Genomic DNA, 26,736 nt, shown 5'->3' with positions numbered 1-26,736 from the left:
ATAATTGTAATGGAGTAAAAGTACAATATTCTTTCTCTGAGATGTAGTCGAGTAGTAGAAGTAAAAGTATTGGAAGTTGGAAGTAAAGTACAAATACCTCAACATTATAGTACAGCACTTAAGTAAATGTTCTTAGTTACTTTCCACCACTGGTATATTTATTCAGTGTTTTACCACCCGATCTACTATGAATCACCCCATTCAATGGAAAGGAATTACATCCAAATGTCCTCATTCTATGGGGTGGAATTGTAGGTGGTTTTACAATATTCTTTATTTCCAAAGCCATGCCTCTGTTTATCATAGCATTCAGCGTTATTCTAACAAGCCTTGATATTTATTTGTATAATAGACCATGTTTTGTTTTTTTGGCCTTGTTTTTGCTGCTGGCTAAAGAATAAAGGACAAAAGAAACGAGAGAATACAATTGTAGTTCCAATGTGAGTGCCTGGTCGTTTTGGTGGGACATATACACTGGCAGACACTCACAACTAAAATAGTATTTAGAGAAGTGGTCACTCGTACATTTACTGTATGTGAAATGGTTATTGTGAAACATATGTCAGTGGAAAAATGTGTATATATGTACACAGAAAAATAGGGGGAAAATGTTTTTGTTAAACTGGTCTTGATGGTCACACTGCAGCAAACTGGTTGTTTGCATATAGGTTGTTTGGGGGGATTTTCTAGCATGAATGAAAGCCTCTTGATGTTGTGGTAAAGTGAGACATCTTGTGGCCAACGTCAAGTGTTACATTTTGAGAAACTGGTTTGTTGCTGATGTAAATTACTATTCTTCTACTATACTATTCTTCTACTATACTATTCTTGTACTACACTGTTCTTATCACTGGTGGATCAGTAGGGCCTTCTCTGCATGGAAAGGTTAATTATTTTTATTCAAAGTTAATTCATCGATCTTTAAGTTGTATACTACAGCAATCAAACATTAACAGCTTGGTGAGCTCAGTGACCTCTACTGGTCAGACCACTCTCCCGCCCCAAACACTTTATATTGGATTTTTTTTTCTTCAAATTGATATTTGATTATCACCGTCAGAACGCTCGCTCGTTGGCAGTGTGGATGCGGTAAGGGAACGAGGCTTCTCCTCACCTACTTTCCTTTTTGATAAAGCTTGTAGTTACGGCTGATACACGCTTGACTTTGACTAACCCTTAGTTATGTTGCTATGTAGATTTAGACCAGCAGCTCCCAACCATTTCCCAACTAGAAAATCTCAGAAGCGTTTGTGGCCCACCCATCTGACCACATAACACAGCTGCCATGTTAATTAAAGGACGACTTCATCGATTTTCAACCTATCTTCATATAATTGGTCCTCACTAATGCTCATGATAAAATGGTAGCATTTTCTTCTACTCGGTCTGTATCTCAGAGGAGGGTCCAGTTCAGTGTCCCGTCCACCAGTGACATCATCGATGGGGAATCCAAGCTAATAGAAACTGCAGGCTTTCTATTCCTGGAAAGTTGCAATGCCATTATAGAAGCCATTGTTCTCGTGTTAATAAAAATCTAAATAATAAACTTGAAATCTTGTTGGGGGAAAAAATCCTGCCTAATGATGATGTCGCTGGTAGACGGTTTCTGGACTGTCCACGGCCCTCCTACGAGACTCAGACCAAGTAGAAAAAAATTGTACCATTTTATCATGAGTATCAGTGAGGACCAATTATATGAAGATAGGTTGAAAATGGGTGAAGTCGTCCTTTAAGTGGTCAGATGGGAGGGCTGTGCATTTTCAGAGCATGTTTATTTGGCAGTTATTTGGGGGCCCACTTGTAAAACCTTGTAAGCCAGTGGGCCCTGGCCCATAGGTTGTGAGTTTGTAGATCTTCTATTTTTGGCAAAGAGATGTAGTATAGAGCCAAAACAGGAAGGGACCAATATAGAGCCAACTAAGTATATACAGTAGGGTTTAAGTCAGCTAGGGGTCTTCAACAAGGGGTCCTCAGAGATACTGCAGGGGGCTTCCAAATCTTTGTGAGATGGGGGCTTGATTTTTACATTAACCACTGAACCCTCACAGCCCTATTCTGAGGGGAACGTTAGCCGAAAATTGCAGATCTACAAGCTCTTCTAGATCGGCTATTTTTGGCGAAGAGGTGTCCAGGGAAATAAGAGCAGACCAGGCAAGTACCGAGCCAATGGTCAAGTTTACAAAGTATTGAGGGTTTAAGTGGTTATATGTCTGAAAACACACAGTTCCAATGAATCCAATATGTAGTGGGGGTCCCTGCTTCATCTCTCTCTCAGCTAAGGGGTCCTTGGCCTGGAAAAACGTTGAAGACCCCTGGTTTAAGTGCTTAAGCTACTCCAGCCAACACCTGATTTATACAGCTGCATGCTGTGTCGTGCACCGTAAATAACCAGTATACGAGCTCAAAAGACATAATTTGTAGATCAGCTATTTCCGGTGTGTCAACCGGTGGAAAATGAGATTTTAATTTGTGTTTTGGTTTTATATTGGTTTATTAGTGTTTCTGCACGGAGGAGAGAGAGAGAGAGAGAGAGAGAGGGAGGGACACAGAACTACAGAGGGAACGTTAATTCAGAGAAGCCCCGGGTAGCTATGCATTGTTTTTGTTTCAGTACAGTACTAAAGTAAATGCTCTTCGTTACTGTACACCACTGATAGAGCATAACGTTGCTGTCGGGCAAAAATCTCTTTCCATATTCTTTACTACCTGACGCTTCCTGCCACGGTTCGAGCTAGTAGATCCACTACTTTTGCTGTTTTTGAATTTGAATCCTGAATGGTAACAGTTTTGGACATATGAGGTTTCCAGCCGACAGAGACGATAAAGAATGTGGGTTTCTTCTTATCAGTCATCAGATGCAGAGGACGAGGTTGAGAGGAAACTCCAGACTGTGAAGATGGAGACCATAGAGACTGACCAGGACATGTTCCAGACTGTGAAGATGGAGACCATAGAGACTGACCAGGACATGTTCCAGACTGTGAAGATGGAGACCATAGAGACTGACCAGGACATGTTCCAGACTGTGAAGACGGAGACCATAGAGACTGACCAGGACATGTTCACAGGTACAGTCAGTGGTAATACTGCAATGTAGAAATAATCTGTTACAAGTAAAAGTCCGGAATTAAACATTTACTTAAATATAAGTACAAAAGTATTGGTATTAAAATGTACTTAAAGTGTACCAAAAGTAGAAAGTACTCATTGTGCAGAATGTCCTGTTTCACAAGTTTTTAAATGTATTAAAATGCTTAGAAAATAGCACACAATGCATCGCATCACAACACATTGTGAGCTTCTAGATCAGCTATTTTAAAATTGCCGAAATGTATATAAGGATGAAGTTAATGCATGTGTGGCATCCCCAAGAGAGTTATGACCCCATTTATATTTATGCACACACACACACACACACACACACACACACACACACACACACACACACACACACACACACACACACACACACACACACACACACACACACACACACACACACACACACAGACTCTGCTGACGTTACCTCCTCTCTCCTCCTTCTAGATCTCTCACTCCTTCCTGTGTTTAAAGACGAGGTTTCCCCTGAACAGCAAGAGAGGAGCCTCAGTCTGGTCCAGGTGAAACTAGAACCTCTGCAGATTAAAGAGGAGCAGGAGGAGAGTTGCCTCAGTCTGGTCCAGGTAAAACTAGAACCTCTGCAGATTAAAGAGGAACAGCAGGAGAGTTGCCTCAGTCTGGTCCAGGTAAAACTAGAACCTCTGCAGATTAAAGGGGAACAGCAGGAGAGTTGCCCCTGCCCCAGTCTGGTCCAGGTAAAACCAGAACCTCTGGAGATACCGGTTAAAGAGGAACAGCAGGAGAGGAGCCCCAGTGAGATCCAAGACGGACCAGAGCCTCCACAGATTAAAGAGGAGGAGCTACTGCAAAGACCAGAGGAGGCTAATGAGTCAACTGAACACATGAAATCACAAGCTGATGTCGAGGACTGTGGAACATCACAGCCAACTAGAGATGACCAGCTCCTCTGTTCAGACTGCTCTGAATCTGACACTGAAGACAGTGATGAGTGGACTTCACCCTGTTCTGAATCTGACATTGAAGACAATGACTGGGAGGAGACCGGGGAAGGTCAGTCAGCTTTAAACAAACTGAAGTCACACAAGACACCAAATGTGGAAGGGCGACGATTGTCTTTGAGCAACAAGCTGTCCCAGAACCTGAAATCATCAAAACAAACTCCATCCATGAGTAGTCGCACAGGGAGTTATCTGAAACGACACATGAAGACTGATACAGGTAAATAAAATAAAAATATTTACATCTATTCTAACAGTTTGTAAAAGAAGCTTCCTCAAAAGGCTCATCTGAAGATGCACATGAACAACGTTCAGCCATGGGGACTCATACAGTCAAATTAAACACATTATTTTTAGTTTGTGGCAATTCACACTAGAGAGAAATCTGTCATTTGAACATAAACATTCTTTTTTCAAAGAAGCTATTTGAGGTGACACGTGATATTGTGTGTTTGTGCTCCCCTTGACTGTGCTTAATTTTCATGCAACAATGTGATCTTTCAAGGGTTGAGGTGGACCAGAACATAAAACAAATGTGAGAATGAGGAGTTAGATTCAACGCTAGGTCCCTGTCTGAAACTGTTGATCAATGTCTAGTTATGCCTGACTCTCTCTGTCTCTCTCGCTCTCTGTCTGTTTGTCTCTCTCTCACCTCAGCAACCTATCAGCCAATCATAAGCTCTGTAACCAGCCTGAAACAAGTAGACACAGACAAACCAGCATCTTTCAATCGTCAACAGTTTACCGAGGCGCGCCAGCGTGTCGACACTTTAAAAAAACCTTTCCACTGTAACGGCTGTGACAAGAGTTTCAGTAGGCTAAGTGCCCTTAAGATACACCAGCGAGTCCACACTGGAGAAAAACCTTTCCAATGTAACCGGTGTGACAAGAGTTTCAATCAGTCCGGTGCCCTGAAGACACACCTGCGAGTCCACACTGGAGAAAAACCTTTCCACTGTAATACGTGCAACAAGGGGTTCCGTGTGCCAAGTCACCTGAAATCACACATGCTTGTCCACACCGGAGAAAAACCTTTCCACTGTAATAAATGTGACAAGAGTTTCAGTCAGCCACATCACCTGAAACTACACATGAATCACCACACCGGAGTAAAACCTTTCCTCTGTAACCAGTGTGACAAGAGTTTTGGTCAGTCAAATGAGCTGAAGTCACACCAGCGAGTCCACACTGGAGAAAAACCTTTCCCCTGTAAACTTTGTGACAAGAGTTTCAGTGTGTCAAGTAGCCTGAAGAAACACGTAGAGACCCACACTGGAGAAAAAACGTTCCAGTGTAATAAATGTGACAAGGGTTTCAGTGTGGCATATCACCTGAAGAGACACTTGAGTACCCACACTGGAGAAAAACCTTTCTCCTGTAAACATTGTGACAAGAGTTTCAGTGAGTCGTATCAACTGAAGAGACACTTAGAGACCCACACTGGAGAAAAAAGGTTCCACTGTAATGCATGTGACAAGAGTTTCCGTCAGCCATGTCGCCACTCTAGAGAAAACCCTTTCCACTGTGATAAATGCGACAAGAGTTTCACTTACGCATGTTACCTGAAGAATCACATGCGTACCCACACAAAACCTTTCCACTGTAAACTATGTGGCAAGAGTTTCAGTGATCCAAAAACCATGAAGACACACCAGCGTATGCACACCAAGGGGAAGTCATCTCCACTGTAAACAGTGTGAGAATAAACCAACTGTATGTTGGTGGGGAAGGTGGTTACACAAGGGACTTATGGATATTAATACTATTTAACGATAAGAGAGAAAACAGAAATATATCATTTAAAGAGTCTGTAAACAGGACATGCCCTGTTTTGGGCATTTCTTGCTGAGAGCAGTTTTCTGGGCGGGGATAAACACCTCACCTAATAACACGCTCAGATGAGTGTCCATGATGTCATCTGATGGCAGATCAGTGGTGTAGTTAGGAATTATGCCAAGGTACACCAATCTTCTGATGCTATACCTTAAAGTGCATCGCCATCTTCTGGCTAAAATAATTATTTCACTGCCTTCAGTGGACAGCCCCCCCCCCCCCCCACACACAGCCCTTGGCTTTTATTTTTCATGTCTTTGAAACCAATGTTTATGTTCATATATTTTTTTTAAATCATTCTAATTTGGCTGGTTGGTTCATAACATATTATTCTGTGGTCTGACAAAGTTTTAATACGTAATACTGCTTAAAGGCTTACTTGCTGTCTACAGGGTCTTTAAAGAAACAGATTGTTCAGGTTTGCTTCCTGGCTGTGGAGGCATGGCCGAGCGCTCCAGCGAACATAATTGTCAGTTTTGGTGGTTGGGAAGCCAGCAGGGGAGAGTGTCCTTGTCACTGCATTAGAGGTGCCTGTTCAGTGGATGAGGGGAACTTTGGAACATAGCGTGAACCACCATGGCCAGTGAAGCCCACTGGCTGGTAAAAAGCAGCGCTGGTGACTGACGTGTATCGGGGGAGAGATGTGGTTGTCTACACCAATGTTTCCCAAATATACACCGTTATATATCGTTTTTTCCTTTTCTTTTTTGCATTTCCTACAACAAATTAAGAAAGTTATTATTTTGTTTTATTATCCCGAATGTTGTGTTTGAAATAGGGCTCACGTCACAAATTCACAATATATTTTAAGTTTGGCTCCCGGGGAGACACCAAATGTCTCTTGAGGCTCGAGCTGAAAAACTTTTGGGAACCCTGTTCTACACCCTCCACAGTCCAACAGTAGGAGTTAGCAGCAACAGGGACATAGCGTTGCTGTCGGGCAGAAACATCTTATCTCCATATTTTAACTTTTTATGCTTTTTCGTAAATTAACGCTATGCTTGATCATACTACAGCGTCACTCAAAAATAGCAGATCTACAAGCTCTCCTACTTTTGATATTTTTAAAATTTGAATCCTGAAAAGTACGTTTGGACATATGAGGTTTCCAGCCGACAGAGGCAATATGGAGGATTGACTAAATTGAGGAAAGAATGGCAGTTAGAAAAATAAATGAATGTATGTAATTCTATTGATCCAATAATCCATACCAAATGCAGACAGTATTGCTATTATTATGCCAACAATGAATTGAATCACCAATAGTTTAGACTATGTGTGTGCACTATATTTTATTATTCTTGCCTATGCATTAGCCATACAATACAATAAAGGCTTTTTAATTTTTCCACAAGAGTGCCCTGGTCTTTCCCTTTCTTTGCCACATAACTTTGTCACCCAATTGTATGGAAGAGCACCTTGTTTTGGAATTTTACCTTTTGTCCCATGTTTTATAAATGTCGGAAACATTTGTTTGAACAACTAAATCTTCCCCGCCCCAACAGTACGTCCACTTGACGTACATATGTTCAAATAATGTGCAAATAAGTTCTGCTTTCTATTCAGTTAGGTGTGCTCGTCACGTTTTTGAATTTGGTCTTACACATCACAGATCAGCAGGTTCACACATTTTGTCAATGTTTTATCATTAATCATAACAGCTAAATAAATTCAATGTCCCTCATGTAACCCCTGTAGTTCCTCTGTGTACCTCTAGGGGTACATGGAGAAACACTGCTGTCATATCACTGTTGGACCGTGGAAACCTTGTATGTTACTTTTCAGGAAATGGGGAAAAAATAACCTGTGTTACAATGAAGTTTTTTCAGTCACAATCTCTTGTTCATACTTTTCACTGTGGCTTAAAATGAAACCCACAGCCACACTTAACCACTTGGCTCTGCCAGCGCTACAAGCTCACAACACCTTGCATTGTGAGCCTTTAGATCTGCTATTTTCACAATATTTATCTGTGAAACCGAGTTAAACTAAATTGAATGTCTCATCTCTACATTCCAAGTGCTTTCCAGGGTGGGGGGGTACCCTGTTCAAATATGATTATTTTGGGGGTCACGGCCTGAAAAGGTTCAGAACCACTGATTTAGAGAAGTGGTCACACGTACATTTACTGTATGTGAAATGGTTATTGTGAAAAAATGTATCAGTGAAAATGTATATAGAAAAAATACTTTTTTGGTGAACTGGTCTTGATGGTCACACTGCAGCCAAGTGGTTTGGGGGATTTTCTAGCATGAATAAAAGCCTCTTCATTTCGTGGTGAAGTGAGACATCTTGTGGCCAATGTCAAGTATTGCATTTTGAGAAACTGGTTTGTTGCTGATGTAAATTACTATTCTTCTACAATGGTTCTCAACCTGTGGGCCGGGACCCCCAGAGGGGTCCCCACATGATTGCGGGGGAGTCCCCAGATGACAGTAAAGTGACAATTTAAGGACTTTTAAAACCTTTTTAATACCTCAAAAAGAAAAAAGGCCATTGGATTTTTGAGCTAGTGGAGCTCTATTGTAATGACGTCACGTGCACTGGCCAAACATTGGCCAAACGATATAAGAAAGAGGCAAAGATTGTGAAAATAGCCGATCTACAAGCTCACAATGCCTCTTTGTGAGCTTGTATTACAATCTATTATCACAATATTTATCAGTGGAACCGAAAATGTAATGCCTCAACTCCTACATTCCAAGTGATTATCAGGGTGGGGGGCCCCCAGTTCAAATATGATTATTTTGGGGTGTCATAGCCTGAAAAGGTTGAGAACCACTAAAAGCACTTGGCTTATTTAAAATGAGATCTCCGTGCACTCAAATCATGACGACATTTAAGAAGACACACATATACAGTACTATGCAGAACGTCATACAATCAGCTTACAGGTTACTGGTATATGAAAAACAAGAATATGTACAATAGGCAGTTTTAGGAGGAGCTTAAGAGCTTCTCTTAAGGTGTGTGTGTGTGTGTGTGTGTGTGTGTGTGTGTGTGTGTGTGTGTGTGTGTGTGTGTGTGTGTGTGTGTGTGTGTGTGTGTGTGTGTGTGTGTGTGTGTGTGTGTGTGTGTGTGTGTGTGTGTGTGTGTGTGTGTGTGTGTGTGTGTGTGTGTGTGTGTGTGTGTAGAGAGCACCTAGTCGTGCTAGGCCATAGTTCCCTGCCCTTCCTTGTGGCTACAGCCTACCATCCTGTGGTACTTTCTTTCCCTTTTCTAATTGCATTTTTTTTAGTAGTGTATCAAGAGTATATAGCATCTATTTTTATATATTAAACCATACCATACAATAAAGTACTTTTATTTATTGATGAATTGTTGAATAAAAAACATTGTAATCTTGGGGGAAAATCCTTGTCGCAGTCCCATTTATTGTCACATGTGGTATTATGAATCTGTTCAGTTTTGAGTAGTTAAACTGTCTGTAAGTTAAAACTTCTAAACCAAACCCGGGCCACGGCCCGGTCACAATAGAAAACGTAAAAAGATTTAAAGTGCAAAAAGAGAATACAAAGAGCATCATCAATTCTTCAAATGTACGTGTGCGTAAGAATAAAGAGAACTTGGTATGTTGTATACACCACCAGCTTTTTTTTCTTCAGTAGCTGCCACATCTACCTTTGTGTAAACAACTTCACAGTATTCTATATACAGCAGATAAGGTAAAGCAGGTGCAGTTCAGTTTAGTAGTGCAAGAAAAGGATGGATGGTTGGGCGGGCGGGGCAGCAGCTTAACATTTCCCTTTGCCTTGGTTCTTTCTGGTTCTTGTCAGATCATTCATGTACCTGATTGTACGTGGAAAGAAGCTTTTTTTGCGGTCTATTGCTAGTAGCTTTGAGACTGTAGGAGTTTTACCATGCGGCAACATCTTTAAAAGTCTGTATATACTGTATGTATATACATACATGTAACCAATACACATGTAACCCAGTTATGAATAGGTGATGCTATAAATCAAGGGGCCCCAAATGTTTCAGGGCCTGACCCCCAAAATATTTGAACTGGGGACCCCCACCCTGACAAGTGTTATGGAAATAATTTATATCCAGTGGAGGTGAAGCTGATAAGAAATGATTTTTGAATCCAACAGCATCAAAAACTAGCATGTTTCTCTTGAATGTCCTGTCCCCCCCACAGCCCAAGAGGGCCTGTACCCTGAGCTCACTCCAATGCTCACCCTGTGTGGTGTCCCCAAACTCTCTTTAAAAGAAGTCCCTCTCATATCTTTTCTCAGTGTTTTTACACCTCTCTCCCAAGCCACTGAAGCCAGGCCCAGCAAGAAACGATAGGCCTTTTACATAGCTTCATTAGCTTGATCAAAATGGTTGATTCAACACAAAGGAGGTGTCTTACTCCCTGTTCAGGCCCCTCCCTGTGGCCCCCCTGTAAAGACCCACAACAGTGGGTGTGAAGAAATGGCAACTTGTGATATACAATCAAGAAATTATAAATATATGACGGTCTAATATTGCCATAACACTACCACTTGGAATTGTAGGCATCACATCTCGGTTCCACAGATAAATGTTGTGAAAATAGCCGATCTACAAGCTCACAACGCCTCGCACTGCGAGGTGTTATGAGCTTGGCTATTTTGACATTGTTTGCCTCTTTCATACATAATATTTGACAATTTGGCCAATTTGATATTAAAAAGGTCTTTAAAGTCATTAACTTGTAACTTTATAAATGTGCAGATACTCTGTATAGGCTATACACTGTATGCTGGTTTGTTTACTGTTGAGTGAGAAAACAATGGTGCACTAAGCTAATCATCTGGACCCCCCCAATCATTCGGGGACCCCCAGTTTGGGAACCACTGCTTTTAAAAGTATGATTTGTTTAAAAACGTAACGTCACGACTAATTGGGAGTTTTGTTTTGTAAAAGCAATGTTTTCTTCCATTTTTACTTACTTACATACTTACTTATACTCTTACAAGTCCGGAATTCAAAATTTACTTCAGTAAAAGTACAAACGTACTGGCATTAAAATGTACTAAAGTACCAAAAGTAGAAAGTACTCATGCTATTTTCAAATGGCCGAAATGTATATAGGGCTGAAGGTTAATGTCTGTGTGGCACATTGCAATTATTTCCAATCATTTTGTTTTGTTACTGTTTACATTTCATGCTGTAAAAAAAGTTCAAGCCAGTAATAATACTGCATGTGAATTAATATTGCACTAACAAAGTGAGGAATAATATGGGCGCTTGTGGCAACATACTAAAGCTTTGTGCTTGTGCCAATTATTTTGTTGAGACTGGATCCACAGCCAGGTGATTGTTTCATGTAATCAATTCCCAACATGTTGTTTTGGGGTGTGCTGGTTTCAGTTCATTCAACCTTTTCATCCTAGTGAAACATGGCAGAATGGGTTTCATTTGTTGCCGGCCTGCGCGCGCATACGGGTTATTATCAGTGTGACGTTGTCTGTTAAGGCAGTGGTTCTCAAACTTTTTATTAGCCCGCGGACCCCCATTTCAAAAGATATGCCAGGGACCCCCATAAGAGAAGATTTTTTACGGCTCTAGCAGTGATTCTCAACCATTTTTATTTGAAGGATCACCAGTTTGACATGCATTAGGGCTACAGACCCCCATTTAATGGCATTTCTATCACTTGGACCGCAATTTATATTGTAGAATCTATGTCAATTTAACTCAGAGTGGACAAATGGAACCAAATGGACCCTAAGGTCTTTTTGTCAATTTGGTGCCTAATCTATCATTTAGCTGGGGACCCCCTGGAACTCCCTCAAGGACCCCTGGGGGTCCCCGGACCCCACTTTGAGAAGCAATGTGTTAAGGGATCTATAACCACGCCCCGCTTCTGTGACGAACGCGGAACTGCCTGTCGTCCACAATAAAAACACGCCTGCTTCTATGACGCACGCGGAACTGCCTCTCGTCTTCAACAACAACTCATTTTGTCCTCGCAGTAGCTAAACAGATGAGTAGTATGTAAGGCAGGACTGGGAACGAGGCTAACAACAACTGCGGACAATCTTTCTTCGCCGATAGAGTATAGTTTTTGACCGCGACAGAGGCGCGCCATCGCAAGCTAACTTGAGCCACGAGGGGTACCGCCGAGTCTTTTTCATTGTTCCGTGTGTTTTGGCTGTTTTACTCAGGTCAGTACAATGTAAACAAACTAACAATCTACCTCGTAAGAGCAGGCTTTACACACGATTAGCTAGAATTCGCTAAATGTCAGTGTGTAAATGAGTGTTTAAAGTTGACGTCTTAAAGTGAAGGAAAGTTTGAATGAAACTTTCTATGGGTGACGCCATTGTGTGCCTAAATGCCGCGGTTATAGCCTGAGATCAAGACTATCGTAGATGTATTTGATCGATTTTTACATTTTTATATCTACGAGAGTGACCACCTCCCCCCCATTTTGCCATGGAATTTAACCAGTAAAGCCCGTATTTCTCCGAACATGTACAAATGCAAAATATAAGGTGCTTACCCGCTTGCCCCAAATGTTAACTAGGTGACTGGCGTGTATTTGCGATGCATTTGTCCATATTTTTCAATAAAGAAGTGTTTTAATCCCGTCTGTGGCCGAACGCCATTCCCACCCCCCTCGTTTGCTTCCTGTTTACATTGAGTGTAATTCCGGCTTTCGCCGAATGCGCCCCGTCACTACCGCCGACAGAATTGGCCACAGACGGGATTAAAACACATTTTTATTTAAAAATATGGACTATTACATTGCACAAACACGCCGGACACCTAGTTAACATTTGGGACAAGCGGGTAAGCACCTTATATTTTGCATTTGTACATGAGTTAATGGGTGGGTGGTCTCTAAGACTCGTAGATACGAAAGTAAAAGTCAGACTCGTTAAAATACATCTATGATAGTTTCGATCTAAGGCTAGAACGGGGTGTTTACTTTGCACACACACTCCGGACACTTAGTTAACATTAGCTCCATAAAGAACCTCTCACTCAGCTATACAGCTCCGAGATGAGGTTCTATGTTGTCCTCTCCCAGGATCGGTCGAACGTCCGCCAAGGCTCCGCTGTTTACCCTTTTGTATACGTCGTATCCCAAAACTAATGGTAGATTCCAAATCTCACGGATGTTTTAGGTTTGGACCGGAGCATAATATTTTAGGTCCTGGGCCAAACTACCCGTTTAAATCGCTTATTTAGTCAGCCTGTGGCCATGTTTCCCATTCAACCCGGAAAACCCCCCTACGTCCGCTGCCAGTACTGCTCCCGGTTTGGCTACAATGGGAAACGTAAATATGTACTAAAGTACCAAAAGTAGAAAGTACTCATTATGCAGAATGTCCCATTTCACAAGTTTTCAAATGAATAAAATGTATAAAAGCGAGCTTGTAGATCTGCTATTTTCAAATGGCCGAAATGTATATAGGGCTGAAGGTTAATGTCTGTGTGGCACATGGCAATTATTTCCAATCATTTAGTTAGTTTCGATCTAAGGCTAGAACGGGGTGTTTACTTTGCACACACACTCCGGACACTTAGTTAACATTAGCTCCATAAAGAACCTCTCACTCCGCTATACAGCTCCGAGATGAGGTTCTATGTCGTCCTCTCCCAGGATCGGTCGAACGTCCGCCAAGGCTCCGCTGTTTACCCTTTTGTATACGTCGTATCCCAAAACTAATGGTAGATTCCAAATCTCACGGATGTTTTAGGTTTGGACCGGAGCATAATATTTTAGGTCCTGGGCCAAACTACCCGTTTAAATCGCTTATTTAGTCAGCCTGTGGCCATGTTTCCCATTCAACCCGGAAAACCCCCCTACGTCCGCTGCCAGTACTGCTCCCGGTTTGGCTACAATGGGAAACATGGCCACAGGCTGACTAAATAAGCTAAGTTAACATTTGGGACAAGTGGGTAATCACCTTATATGTTGCATTTGTACAGGTCTCTAAGATCCAAGGCTAGAACGGGGTGTTTGCATGGGTTCCTTTACTCAATGTTTTGATATGGGGTTTTGTTTAATTTGTGTTTTGATTCATGACATTGACAACATGCACTTTTATGCTGATTTTGGGCAACAACTCAAGTCATTTTCTACATAATATATATTTTGTCAATGTTGTGGAACACAAACATTCCAAAGCTAGATTTCAGTTCCTGTGAGCAGCACTGAGGTCTATCGTCACTTTGGTAACCAGTAACATAAAGGGACAGTGCACATTAACCACTTAAACCCCATATGGGTAATCGGAGTCCCTCAGGGCTCAATACTAGTGTAATTTCTGGTTTTGTGGGGTCATTAATGATTCAAGGGTCAATGGAAGTGTATTGAATAAGAGTGAATATGTGATAAAGTGGATTCATGTGATTTGAATATAGATTTTGTGAACTGAAGTTGTGATTAATGTAACATTTTGAACTCTACCCAACCAAAGACTAAAACAGAAATGATAAGAAGTGAATTGTATAGTGAAGACATGATTTTTGATTATGTTTGGTTTGGGTTAATCTCTCAACAGATTCCGAGCTGCGCTACTGCATCTGCCGGGAGGGCCATTCAGAACGTGCGAACATTGGCCTACATGTGGGCGGGCCTGAGACCAGGAAGCAAGCCGCGCTTTACCCAATCAAATGTAGTGGGAGGGATTTACATCTGTGAGTTCGCTCTCTAATGTGTTCTCACTGGAAACCAACCCAAACTCATTCAACAATGGCGTCCTTGGAGCCACCACGGAAAGTTAGTAACATTTTAACTTGTTCTTCCATTATAGAAACAAGTGGGCTTATAACCAAAACGATCCATGTTCCGTGGGAGAAATGTTGTCAGTAGGAATGAAATGGAAACATAGGCGCCCCCAATGGAAGAGGAGGGCTGAGGGCAGACCAAACGGGCCAACTCCACAGTCTTTTGGGCGGTCCCCCCAGAGTTAAATTCAAAGGAAAAAAAACAGAGGTTGCTGTTTTTTTACTTTTTGTGTTTGGGTTTACTAAAACCTACGGATTGAGAAATGCATTCTGGATAAATATTGTGAAAATAGCTGATCTACAAGCTCACAACGCCTTGCTCGAGTCCTTGTGAGCTTGTAGATCGGCTATTTTTTACATTGCTTGCCTCTTTCTTACATAATTGACAATTTGGCCAATTTGATATTAAAAAGGTCTTAAAAGTCACAAACTTGTAACTTAACAAATGTGCTGATACGCTGTATATACTTATATTGTGTGTTTGTTTGTTTAGTGTTGAGTGAGAAAACGAGGTAGCACATTAAGCTAATCATCTGGGACCCCCGCCCCCCCCCCCCCCCCCCCCCCCCAAAAAAACCTACAGATTGAGAGCTGCATTCTGGAAAGAGAACCGTCTATTTCATTGTTTTGTGTGTTTTTCCTGTTTTACTCTGGGACCCGTAACATAAGCGACTTTGGGCTTGTTGTTTTGTAAAGTTGTAAATATTGGTTAGTTGCGTTTTTTAGGGCTTTTTATTTCGGCTTGTTTCTAAAGTGTAGTTGTTTATTTTTGGCTTGTTTCTGAAGTGTAGTTGCTTAATTGGGCTTGTTTTCCTTAATGTTGTTTAAACTAGTGGTTCTTAAACATTTCCATGTCAAGGAAACCCCCCAAATGAATGTATTTGTCCATGGACCCCCATCTGAAAAATATTTTGTGCCAGGGACAACCCCCATAACAGATGTGTGTTGTTAAAATGTTATATTCCACATTTGTCACTTTTTCCAAGATTTATATTTTGAGATCTGCTATTTTCAAACAGACGATTCCTAGTGTACAGTACGTTTTTAAAGTGCTCATGTGTCGTTTCTTTTGGGCTTGTTTTCCTAAACCTGGTTGCTTATTTCTTTCTTTTTCACAAAGTCTGGCAACACTGGTCGGAACAGTGTTCAGAGTATAGCCTCGGGTTGGGCACTGGGCACCCATGCCTTGTTCTGTTTCAGTACAGTACTAAAGTAAATGCACTTTGTTACTGTACACTGCTGACTGTGTCTTATCGGTCATCAGATTCTGAGGACGTATGAGAGGAAACGCCCGACTGTGAAGATAGAGACCAGAGACATGTTCACAGAACCAGATACAATATTGACCTGGGACCATTCGTACAGTGTGAAGATGGAGGAGACTGACCATTTGTACTGTGTGAAGAAGGAGCCTGACCAGGACATGTTCATAGGTATAGTGACCAACAGTGTTCTGGTTTTCTGTAAAGTCGCTTGCAAATATTGTTTTTTTTTTGGGGGGGGGGGCTTGTTTCTAAAGTGTAGTTGTCTATTTGGGCTTGCTTCCTAATGTTGTTTAAACCAGTGGTTCTCAAAAATGTTCATGTCAAGGACCCCCAAATGTGTATAATGTGTATTTGACCACAAACCCCCATTTGACAAGGAGCCAGTAATCAAGGCTTTTTTCAGTTTAGTTTTCTCTTGTCATATGAAAGCAGAGAATCGTATATACAAATTGACATATTGGTTGTGCAGTTTGACCCACCAGTTTCGGAGATATGGCTTACAGAGTGATGTCTTGCACAGATGCAGAGACTTGAGAAAACGGCTCTTTAAGTCCCAAGCTTTTCACAGGTATCCCAGAATTCTTAGCTGCAAGTTGGGGGTCTGAGGGGGAGGGGGGGGGGGGGGGGGGGGGGGCAGATAAACACCTCAGGCACACAATGAGCTCAAATGGGGTTGGGGGTTAACTCCTAACTCCTATGTATTTCATAAATCTACATTTTATCTGAGTAAGAGTGAAAATGTATTGGCATCAACATTACTGTACTGTAAGTGAAACCCACAGAGAGCGCCTTGAATGGGGTCGCGGTGGTCACTCACATCGGTTTCAGTTGATGGGTGCGGTCACTAGGTGTGCTACTGCTAAGTGCAAAAAATAATTGTCCATCATCATGATGAAAGCACCATGTGAAACGTGTTGTGACCTTGTAGATTCTATGCTATTTTTGAAATTAGGATTTAAGTGATTAAGGGTTTGTTTGCTTTTTAATTATTGTTCACAAAAGGTCACATCAGCACAGGAGGAGGAGGAAATGTTACAATGCCCCCCACTGGCCTGGACAAAGGCACCATCACTGAGGCAGGCTGTGAGTAACACACACACACACACACACACACACACACACACACACACACACACACACACACACACACACACACACACACACACACACACACACACACACACACACACACACACACACTGAGTTGGTCTCTGTGCTGACACTACCTCCTCTCTCCTTCTAGATTCCTCACCCCTTCCTGTGTTTAAAGACGAGGTTTGGTCAGGAGGCTGGAGACCCAGTCTGGTCCAGGTGAAACTAGAACCTCCAGAAATTAAAGAGGAACAGCTGGACAGTAGCCCTCCACCGACAGTAGCCCTCCGCAGCCCTCCACAGACAATAGCCCTCCGCAGCCCTCCACAGATTAAAGAGGAACAGCAGGACAGTAGCCCCAGTCCGGTCCAGTTGAATCTAGAACCTCTGCAGGGGATGAGCAGCGTTCAGCAGCATACACTGGAAGAAACTATGAGGTTTAGTGTTATAGAAAACTTGCTATCCGAGACTGAATCCGACCTTTCTGATACTGAATCCGACCTCTCTGGCGGTGACACTGATGATGAAGGAAACTTGCTACCCATGACTGAATCCGAGCTCTCTGGCGGTGACACTGATGGTGAAAGAACCTTACTGAGCGATCCTCGCCGTGAAGACGTTGATACACAGACTAGACCTGAAAACAGTAACACTTTACCGGCCGATCCTCGCCATGATGCCGGTAATACGTCACAGACTGGACCTGAAAACAGTAAAACCTTACCGAGCTATCCTCACCATGATGCCGGTAATACACAGACTAGACCTGAAAACAGTGAACACGGGCCTGGCACCCATCGTCGTCGCAGTACGAGAAAACGACGGGAAAATCGTTGTCATTATGTGGAAAACGGTCACGATTCAGATCATTCGGATCACCGCCACAAAGACCTGGACACGGATGAAGAATGGCATCCGATGAGGGAGGACTCGGGGGGCAACTGTATCCAAAATGCCAGTGGTAAGAAGACGTACATTTGTATCGTGTTTGAGATGAAATGAATGTATTTATACTGTATCTACGCATTTGATGAATGTATTTATACTGTATCTATGCATGTGATGTATTTGAATGTATTTATACTGTATCTATGCATGTGATGTATTTGATGATGATGTAGCCTATGTATTTTACTATGACAGTAGATGCATGGAAACTATGTATACCTGCATTTGATGTATTACATGTGTGCTTATTGTAAGTCGCTCTGGATAAGAGCGTCTGCTAAATGCCTAAATTGATTTGATTGTACATCATATTTACCAAACTACCAACATCTTACTGTGATTTCAGACTCGGAGGAGGAGGCACAGCCAACGTCTAGAGCCACATTACCATCTGTTGGCAGTAAACATAGAGGTAAGAACAAAAAGCTTATTATTCTGCACATCACACTTACCACACAAATGAAAAAAAATGTTATTTTATGGTAATTATGTATTTCTATAATTTACAGGTCGAGGTCGGGGACGTGGCAGAGGACGTGGCAGAGGTGCACAACGTGGGTGTGGTGGCAGGCCCGCCGGAAGCTTTCCAGCTGCAGATCCTCCTGAGTGGCATGAAATGAATTGGCAGCCAGAAGACATTCCTTTCACTGCAGATCCTGGACCTCTCAATGGTGCTGCTACTCTTGATTCAGACCAACCGGTTGACTTTCTTGAGTTATTCCTGACTGATGAGCTGCTCCAGATCATTGTTGATCAGACTAACATGTATGCAGGAACTGTCAGTGATAGTCGGATACATTCTAGAGTTCTTGCGTGGAAACCTCTCACAGTTGGAGAACTAAAAACCTTCCTAGGGCTCTTCTTTCTAACTGCTATCGTTCACAAGCCTGAGGTAGAGATGTATTGGTCTACGGATGAGATAATGGCTACCCCGTACTTCAACAAGACCATGGCACGAAACAGGTATCAAATTATATCGAAATTTCTTCACTTCAATGATAACGGTGTATCAAACGATGGTACTGACAAGATGTACAAAGTTCGCCCAGTCTTAGATTATTTGGTCTCCAAATTCCGTGAAATGTATCAACCAAACACAAACATTTGCATTGACGAAGGTATGCTTCTATGGCGTGGGCGCCTAAATTTCAAAGTTTACAATCCCCAAAAGCCTGTCAAATATGGCATAAAATCCTACATACTTTGCGATTCTGAGACCGGGTACTGTTACAACATGAAGCCCTACTGTGGAGAACCTGCTGCCCTAGCTGACACAGTTGTCTCTCTCCTTGGTGGCCTTGCAGGTTATGGCTATAGATTGTTCATGGATAACTTTTATAATTCTGTAAAATTGTGTGCGCGTCTACTTGATTTAAAGACCCATGTCTGTGGTACACTTCGAAAAAACCGAGGTGAACCACCAGCCATTCGATATGTTTCAATTTCTGACCTGGGCATTGGGGGAAGAATCATGCGTCACAATGACAGAGTGATGGTCTTGGCATGGCGGGACAAAACTATAGTCAGAATGGTTACAACATTCCACCAGAATGAGATGGGCCAGAGAGATAACATTTCAAAAGAGAAGCCTGCGTGCATTGTAGAACACAATAAGTCAATGAATGGAGTTGATAAACTGGACCAGAACATCATGTACCCGTTTGTAAGGAAGTCAAACAAGTGGACAAACAAATTTGTTGCCTATCTGTTTGAGATTAGTTTGTTCAATGCTTTTGTGATTTACAAAGCTAAAAACCCACAGGGCAACTGCAAATGTCTTGAGTCATTCATTCAAAGTGTCTCGGGGTCATGGACCAGCCCGAGACATGCTGGGGGTGAGGGTGAACACAATCCTAGGGCACCTAAGACTGACCCTGAGAGCAGGCTGTCTACCAACATGGCAGCCCATGTACTTGTTCCGCTTCTGCCCACCTTTAAAAAGCAGCGACCATCTAAGCGCTGCAGAGTTTGTTCCAAAAATGCGCAGCGGAGGGAGACGAGGTACCAGTGTAAATCCTGTTGTGTCCCCTTACACAAGGGGGAATGTTTCATACTGTACCACACAAAGATAGACTATGCTGTAAAAAATAAAGAGAAAAAACCCTCCACAGTCCAACAGCAGGAGTTAACAGCAACAGGGACATAGCTGTCGGGCACAAACCTCTTTATCTCCATATTTTAACTTTGTGTTTTTTCGTAAATTAACGCTCTGCATGATCATACTGCAGCGTCACACAAAAGCATCAAAAGTAGCTGATCTACAAGCTCTACTACTTGCTATTTTTGAATTTGAATCCTGAAAACTAAGTTTGGACATGAGGTTTGCACCCGACAGACGATATGGAGGATTGACTAAAGAGGGAGAAAATGCCTGAAAAATAAATGAATGTATGTAAATCGTCCAATAAACCATACCAAATGCAGACAGTATTTCTATTATCTCCATTTGCTTCCGTGGATTAATTGGCACAAAGAAATGTTATGAGCCGGTTACCCACAAAAGTTGGGCCATACTTTATACAACAGTGGTTCTCAGACTTTTTTTACCCTTTCCCTGATTTCTTATTCCAAGTCCCCCCTTTACTAACCTGACTAGCCAGATGAGGGCGGTACAAAGTTGTGTCGCAAGCTTCTTCATTTGACGGTGTCAGGTTACCCCTTTACATGGTTAGACTATTTTGCTCAGGAAACCACAAAAGAAAACCATAGCAAGCATATGATGCTATATGAATCAATAAAGACCAACCTTTTGTATAGCAAATAACATTACAGAGAGTGTCCATCCTTTAGTTTACACCTTTTAAGGTCGAACTAAAAGGACAATCAAACGTGAACATTTTTAAATAGGCTAAAATATATTTTTTTTTTTATTAGTGTCTTGTATTTTAGATCAAAACTAGGTTTGTACCCTTTCAGTAATGTTTATATGTGCTCTTTTTTTTAATGTTGCTTGTTTTCTGTATGGGGACTGCAGATGGAAATTAGCATTTTTACAAAATCTAGTGTATTTACACAGCATTGTATGTGTGGTGTTCAATAATATCCGCTGTCCCTTCCAAATAAACGTATAAATTACAAATACGGAATGTTGTGAAAGAGTTGCAGCTAGTGCCTCCTGAGCAAATGTATTTTAAACTGTGACCATAACATTTCAGTAAGTCCAGTTGAAATGTTTTGAGAAATCGGGATAATAAGGCCCACATCAGCAACAAATACACCAACAATGAAATTAATCACAAATGGTTTAGGCACCCTTTTCACATTGGCCTATTATAGCGCCACCCGGAGGCCACATTAACGTACCTGACCTGGCGGAGACCTGTGCTCTGAGGTTCACTTTTTCTAGTTTACTAGAAGTAGTTTTTTTCCTACATAAAATGTTGGGGAAATTAAATCTTCCACAAATCAACAGTAAGTCCACTTGATGTAAATATGTTCAAATAATGTGCAAATAAGTATTGCTTTTTATTCAGTATCAGTTGTGCTCGACATGTCTTTTCATTAATTTGGTTTTACACCATAGATCAGCAGGTTCACACACATTTTGTCAATGTTTTATCATTAATCATAACAGCAAAACAAATGGTTCAATTTCCCTCATGTAACCCCTGTAGTTCCTTTGTGTACCTCTAGGGGTACATGGAGAAACACTGCTGTCACTGTTGAGTGGAAACCTGGTATGTCCAAAACCGTTACTTTTCAGGAAATAGGGAAAAAAGAACCTGGGATCCAATGTAGTTATTATTTTTGTCACAAGCTCTTGTTAATGCTTTTCACTGTGGCTTAAAATGAAACACACTTAACCACTTGGCTTTGCAAGCTCACAAAGTGACACATAGTGAGCTTGTATATCTGCTATTTCTGCTATCTTTGTGTTACACTGTAGTATGACAAAGTAGGGCATTAATATACGAAAAAACGAAAACTTTAAATGTAGTCATAAATGATATACCATATATCCAATATGGCTGCTCTGCATAGAGATATCACGTCCCTTAACTGTCCACAACCCTCCTTTTAGACATACTAGACCGAAATGGTGTCTCTTATCTTATAATGATCATTAGTGAGGACCAGTTATATGAAGATAGGTTGAAAATGGGTGACAACTCAAAATAACAGAACCATATATTACAAAGAATAACACTAATGTTAATAATAATAGAGCACTGAAGTCTGTTGTCACTGCCACTAGAGGGCACTGTTTCATGGTTTCGTGGCTTTATTTTTTGTGTTTAAATTTGGGAATATTTAATCACATCATATAAGAACTGTGTTTCAAACATAAGCACACCTCCCCGGCGTTTTTGTCAGGGGGGATGGCTCTGCGTTTATGATATTCATTCATATTTGATACAGCCTGTTTCTGGCGAAAATGGAATGAATTCTGCCTTAAAAGTCTTAAGAACTACTACTTCCGGGTCTGATATCACTGTCCCTGCAGCAGCCGCGTTCATGGGAAATGTAGTCTTTGGGTTGTTTAACTCGTTTCTAGTGTTTATATTGTGTTACTCTTTGGGTAAATGTGTACATCTACACCTTCAGTCGATGCTTTATATCCATATGAGTAAAATCGCCGGGGTGGTGTGTTTATTTTTGGAACACAGTTCTTATACAAAGCGATCTAAGATTCCCCAATGAGGATATCGACACAAAAAGTAAAGCCACGAACATGCTGAAAAGCGCCCTCTACTGGTAGTGACGTCAGGACTTCGGTGCTCTATAAAGGCCTATACAGGTTTCTGAACTGTCCACAGCCGACCAAAGAGACACAGAGTGAGTAGACCATCTTATGAGCATTAGTGAGGACCAATTATATGAAGATAATGTGGGAAATGGGTGACATTGGCGTGGCTTTTACAGTTAGTGGGCATGTTTGAAAATATAATATTTGTGTTTGGTTTGTTCCGACACTTCCGCCTACCACGCATCCGTCATAGGCTAACCGGTAGGCTAGTCCATATTTGGGCAACGTCTTTGTTTACGTCATGGCCAGTTATAAAGGCATATAACTACGTCCAACAGCACCTTTAAACGAATAGTCGCTGTAGGTCCTTCTGTAACCCAAATTGTAACCTATCTATAGCTGACCGGACTCTTTGTGATATAGTTATCCTCATCTACATTAAAGTTCCTAACAAATATAAGTAGTGATGCCTGAAGTAAAAATAGCGCCGAAAGCCCAGGGTGGAAATAAATTAGGGGCGTATGTGGACCGCGACAAGCCTGCCCAGATTAGGTTCAATAATATATCTCAAGCGAAAGCTATCGCAGATGCCATCAGAACCAGCCTTGGGCCCAAGGGCATGGATAAGATGATCCAGGATGGGAAAGGTGATGTGACCATTACCAATGATGGTGCCACTATCCTGAAAAAGATGCAGGTGCTCCACCCTGCAGCAAGAATGCTGGTAGAGCTGTCCAAAGCCCAGGATATTGAGGCTGGTGATGGCACAACCTCTGTGGTGGTTATTGCTGGAGCCCTGCTTGAAAATGCCTGCTCCAAACTGCTCCAGAAGGGCATTCACCCGACCATCATCTCAGAGTCCTTCCAGAAAGCCGTGGACAAGGCGGTTGAGGTGCTGACGGACATGAGCTCACCGGTGGAGCTGAGTGACCGTCAGAATCTGATCAACAGCGCCACCACCTCTCTCTGCTCCAAGGTGGTATCCCAGTATTCCAAGCTCCTGGCGCCCATGAGCGTAGACGCCATGATGAGGGTTATAGACCCAGCCACTGCTACCAACGTGGACCTGCATGACATCCGCATTATCAAGAAGCTTGGTGGGACCATTGATGACTGTGAGCTTGTTGATGGTTTGGTGCTGACACAGAAGGTGGTCACTGGCGTTCACCGTGTGGAGAAGGCAAAGATCGGCCTGATCCAGTTCTGCTTGTCTGCTCCCAAAACAGACATGGACAACCAGATTGTGGTGTCAGACTATGTCCAGATGGACCGCGTGCTGAGAGAGGAGCGCACCTACACCCTCAACCTGTGCAAAAACATTAAGAAGGCAGGCTGCAACGTCCTGCTCATCCAGAAGTCTATCCTCAGAGATGCACTGAGTGACCTGGCTGTGCATTTCCTCACCAAAATGAAGATCATGGTCATCAAGGACATTGAGAGGGAGCACATTGAGTTCATCTGCAAGACTATTGGCACCAAGCCCGTCGCCCACATCGACCATTTCACACCAGAGATGCTGGGCACAGCCGAGTCGGCAGAAGAGGTGAGTCTGGATGGTTCTGGCAAGCTGGTCAAGATCACAGGTTGCGCCAGTCCCGGTAAGACTGTAAGCATCGTGGTGCGTGGCTCCAGCAAGCTGGTGATTGACGAGGCTGAGCGCTCCATCCACGACGCCTTGTGTGTCATCCGCTGCCTGGTCAAGAAGAAGGCTCTGATCGCCGGTGGCGGGGCCCCAGAGATCGAGCTGGCCTACCGGCTGGCAGAGTACTCCCGCACCCTGGCGGGAATGGAGGCCTACTGCGTGCGCGCCTACGCCGACGCCCTGGAGGTGATCCCCTCTACGCTGGCGGAGAATGCCGGGCTGAACCCCATATCGACTGTCACGGAGCTCCGCAACAGGCACGCCCAGGGGGAGAAGAGCGCCGGCATCAATGTCCGCAAGGGCGGCATCTCCAACATGCTGGAGGAGCAGGTGGTTCAGCCTCTGCTGGTGTCCATCAGCGCTCTGACTCTGTCCACGGAGACGGTGCGCAGCATCCTCAAAATCGACGATGTGGTGGGGACCGTATTTTAAGAGCTTCTGTTTTTAGCAAGGACCTTGCTAAGTTTTCAGAAAAACTGTATTTGTTGGCAAAAAATAATCTCAACAATGTTTGAAATATTTTGAATAATTTTATGCATTTTTTTTTTACATAAATCTTCTCTTCTGGGGGGGTCCACGGTGGGGGTCCACGGTGTCCTCTTTATTAACAACATAAAAACACAATGTTTTAAAATAAAAAAATATGTTTTTTGCTGTTTTAAAAATACATAGATTACAAGAACAAGACAAGAACCAACCTACAACAAATCCCCTTCAAAGAAAGTAGCCAAAGCAGTGAAGGTTGAGGCTACAGAGGTTTCAGGAGGTGCACCTGGAGACAATGGTTCTCATAGTGGTGTCTGGGGACCCCCAGGGGTCCTTGAGGGGGCTCCAGGGGTTCCCCAGCTAACCTTAAAAAAATGTACTCGTAAAAGTTTGAACCAAAAATGCTGTTCTATTTGTACACAGTATGATAAACGGGTAATCTATCCTATACTAATCTATCAATTACTATGAAGAAACAGGTAAGTTATCGAATTGTTTTTTAAGAGATATTTAACATTTTTGTGTTCCTATTTTACAGTTGCTGGAGACCAGGAGGTGCAGCTGCGAGGACAGACGAGGAAAAAGGCTTTAATTTAAATGTTCTAATGTTGGTGTCCACTCCTGAAATCTTTTTATTTCAAGAACCCCCATACCTTTGAGAGTGTACAAATGGAACCAAATGGACCCTTATGGTTTCATTTGTACACTCTCAGAGTTACAGACCTGCAAGGGTCCATTTGGAACCCCCTGAGGGTCCCCCTGAACCCCACTTTAAGAACCACTGTGTTAGCCCATCACCTTCAATAAGAAGTGCGGGGCTTTCCGCTTTGTGCCAGATGCAGTTTTAATGGGTTAAGTTGTCTCTTTTTTTTATATGGATTAATTATTTTTGTTGGCAGCTGTTAGGTTGTCTTGTTTTTTTGTATGGTCTTGTATTTTCTTAATATATGGGGTGCTAATTTCTTTTAGAGCCGCAGCATTTTATTTTATTTATACACTTTTTTCAGATATTATGTTTTAAAAAGGTCTGGTCTATAATGCAATTACATTTATAATGCATTATAATACACTTCATAAATGTTGATAATTATGCATAGCAAAGACACAACTCACATCCGTTCTGTCTATTGTGTTTTATCTTCACTGTGTGTGTTGGCGTGCACATGCACATGCATGCACGGTCAAAGGTGTGTCCAAAGAAACAACGTGCTAGGAGGGTGTAACTGTTAAATTAAGACCAACAGACAGCAGCTCAGAGTCTTCTGCAGCAGTGAAGCCCAATGTAGGACTACACACATAGGACAAAGTGAGTAAGATAACATTTAAACATTTTTAGAAATATAGTGCATTCTTTTGTATTAACATAACCACTAATACTTCATTAACTGGAGTCCCCCTACTATGGTGTCGATATTTTCACCGAACGTTGGACCCAGAATAGGGACGCTACATTCATGTGGTCAACACATTATCAACATATCGTTGTTGTCGGGTAGAAACCTCTTATCTCCATATTGTAACTTTTTCCCGTAAATCTACGCCCTGCTTGATCATACTACAGCGTCACACAAAAGCATCAAAAGTAGCAGATCCGCAAACTCGAAACGGGGCGCGAAGTGACACGTTTTGAGCTTGTAGATCTGCTACTTTTGCTACTTTAGAATTTTATTCCTGAAAAGTAACAGTTTTGGAGATACGAGGCTTCCACCCGACAGAGACGATATGCTTGTGCTAATTAACTTGAGTTATTTCTTTGTGTCATTTCTTAGGATGTCCACACATATTGCTGGCAAGCCGGTCCCATCAAAGAGGGTGAGGTACGATGGAGAAGTCCAGGAGGAGTGGCAGGAGCAGAAAACAGAGAAGGAGGTGAACGTGGTGTCAAGCAGTCTCAAAGACCAAAGCTCCAACTTACAAGACGCCACACCTGATCTGTGTGCACCGCACTCCCTCGGGTCCTCAGCGACACACGGCAAGTTTGAAATCGATTGA

At 42.3% G+C, this 26,736-nt stretch overlaps 2 protein-coding genes across 4 annotated transcripts; both read left to right on the top strand.

The window, feature by feature from the left end:
- The first annotated feature begins 11,880 nt into the window (after window positions 1-11,880).
- On the top strand, window positions 11,881-20,352 carry LOC311059052 (piggyBac transposable element-derived protein 4-like). 3 transcript variants are annotated; one of them, XM_084076634.1, is made up of 7 exons: window positions 11,881-12,049; window positions 14,399-14,616; window positions 15,889-16,057; window positions 16,892-16,972; window positions 17,133-17,942; window positions 18,276-18,341; window positions 18,445-20,352. In XM_084076634.1, the coding sequence occupies exons 2-7, from the start codon at window positions 14,551-14,553 to the stop codon at window positions 20,073-20,075; spliced, it is 2,823 nt and encodes a 940-aa protein (XP_083932760.1). In that variant the 5' UTR covers window positions 11,881-12,049; window positions 14,399-14,550; the 3' UTR covers window positions 20,076-20,352. The 3 variants fall into 3 exon arrangements, with proteins under 3 accessions (XP_083932760.1, XP_083932758.1, XP_083932759.1); XM_084076632.1 differs by having other exon boundaries at window positions 18,439-20,352; XM_084076633.1 differs by lacking the exon at window positions 11,881-12,049 and adding an exon at window positions 12,578-12,677 and having other exon boundaries at window positions 18,439-20,352.
- A 2,730-nt stretch (window positions 20,353-23,082) lies between these two features.
- On the top strand, window positions 23,083-26,736 carry LOC311058565 (T-complex protein 1 subunit delta-like; the record flags this gene model as incomplete). Its single annotated transcript, XM_084076028.1, has 3 exons — window positions 23,083-24,681; window positions 25,283-25,299; window positions 26,514-26,736. 3 exons carry the CDS (start codon window positions 23,083-23,085, stop codon window positions 26,734-26,736), a joined length of 1,839 nt encoding a protein of 612 aa, XP_083932154.1.

Source organism: Gymnoscopelus microlampas, assembly GCF_963454915.1.
Source record: "Gymnoscopelus microlampas genome assembly, chromosome: 13".
Classification (NCBI taxonomy): domain Eukaryota; kingdom Metazoa; phylum Chordata; class Actinopteri; order Myctophiformes; family Myctophidae; genus Gymnoscopelus; species Gymnoscopelus microlampas.
The sequence above is the reverse complement of the archived record's forward strand: the minus strand, read 5'-3'. Positions and strand labels throughout refer to the sequence as shown.